The sequence below is a fragment of the Phytophthora parasitica genome (assembly GCF_000247585.1).
Source record: "Phytophthora parasitica INRA-310 unplaced genomic scaffold supercont2.146, whole genome shotgun sequence".
Lineage (NCBI taxonomy): Eukaryota > Oomycota > Peronosporomycetes > Peronosporales > Peronosporaceae > Phytophthora > Phytophthora nicotianae.
Window position 1 is genome coordinate 21,830 of NW_008649132.1, and position 1,332 is coordinate 23,161.

At 51.5% G+C, this 1,332-nt stretch overlaps 1 protein-coding gene across 1 annotated transcript; it reads right to left on the minus strand.

The window, feature by feature from the left end:
* Positions 1-1,011: 1,011 nt before the first annotated feature.
* PPTG_24660 (hypothetical protein) lies at positions 1,012-1,281 on the minus strand (the record flags this gene model as incomplete). The annotated part of the gene is made up of 1 exon (XM_008918145.1): positions 1,012-1,281. The coding sequence occupies one exon, from the start codon at positions 1,279-1,281 to the stop codon at positions 1,012-1,014; it is 270 nt and encodes an 89-aa protein (XP_008916393.1).
* Between the last annotated feature and the right edge of the window lie 51 nt (positions 1,282-1,332).

Sequence of the window (1,332 nt, forward strand, 5' to 3'; positions counted from 1 at the left end):
GGTTCCGCGGGATCCTGACTTCACTCACCCTGATAGGACGATCATTCTTGTCCAGCACCCGTGAATTGTTCAGCGTGAGATTCACGACGTAGTCGTCCAGGTAGCGTGGTCGCTGACGCTCGTGGACCTCGCGCAGTATGTTCAGAAGGATAGTAGACCTTACAGCCCACCACGTTCTCTGCGTAGCCCAGAACATAGCCTAATTTGGCATTACTGTCCTATTTGCGCCGGTTCGGCATCACAGGAATGTGTACATACGCTAGCGACCCAAACTTCCGAATATGATGCACGTCTGGTTTTGCTCCGAAGAACATCTCGTACGGAACTCTCTGTGTCCCCCTGTTGTAGGACCTGTTCTTGATATACACAGCGTTTCTCATTGCCTCTGGCCACAGACTACGAGGAAGACCAGACTGCTCCATCATGGCCTTAGTCATCTCCACCAGCGACTGGTGTGTCCGCTCACACAGGCTCAACTGCGAGCATTTTGGCCCCACTTGGATGTGCTCGATGCCCCGCGAGCTGTACCACGCCTCCATGGTCTCGTTCACAAACTCACCACCCCTGTCTGTGAGTACTTGTTTCACCGTGAACGTGATCACCTTCTGGATCATTCTGCCAGCTTGACGTTCAGCCCATAGCACATATCCCTTCAAGTAGTTGTTTACGACCTCACTCGACTTGTTCTTTAACATGTGAGCCGTGACAAATCGGGAGTATCCGTCCATGATCACTAGGACAGCCTCAAATCTGCTGCCATTCCCTTTACCTGGGAAAAGTAAATCTGCGTAAACCACTTGATAAAAGTAAATCTGCGTAAACCACTTGATTCGGCTCCTTGGTAGCTCTATCCAGTTTCTTACGGTGTATTTTCTTCTTCTGCTTGCCCAAATGGCATGCGTCACACGTGTCCTGCTGGCGCTGGGTCAACATCATGCCCTGCACGAGTCCCCGATCCGCCATAGTGTTGAGATACTGCGGACAGATGTGCCCCATGCGTTCGTGCCAGCGTTACAGAGTTCCAACTCCTTCTGCCATCGTGTAACTGGCTAAGGACCGGTCCTCTGGTCCCACAACGCCTCCATTAGAAGGATGAATTGCTTGAAAACCCCACGTTGCTTCCTGCAGGTTGGCTACAACAACTCGTCGCCCCTCCCAAGATACTGTGAAACTTCGAGTGGCTTGGTCATAGTCCATCTCGAACCCTTGCTCATGCGCCAAACCTGGGGAAAACAGTCCAAACTCTGCATCTGGTACGTAGAATACATCATCAATGAACATGACGACTTCCTCTCCATCAACTTCGTTCACTAACGCCACCGTGCCCATACC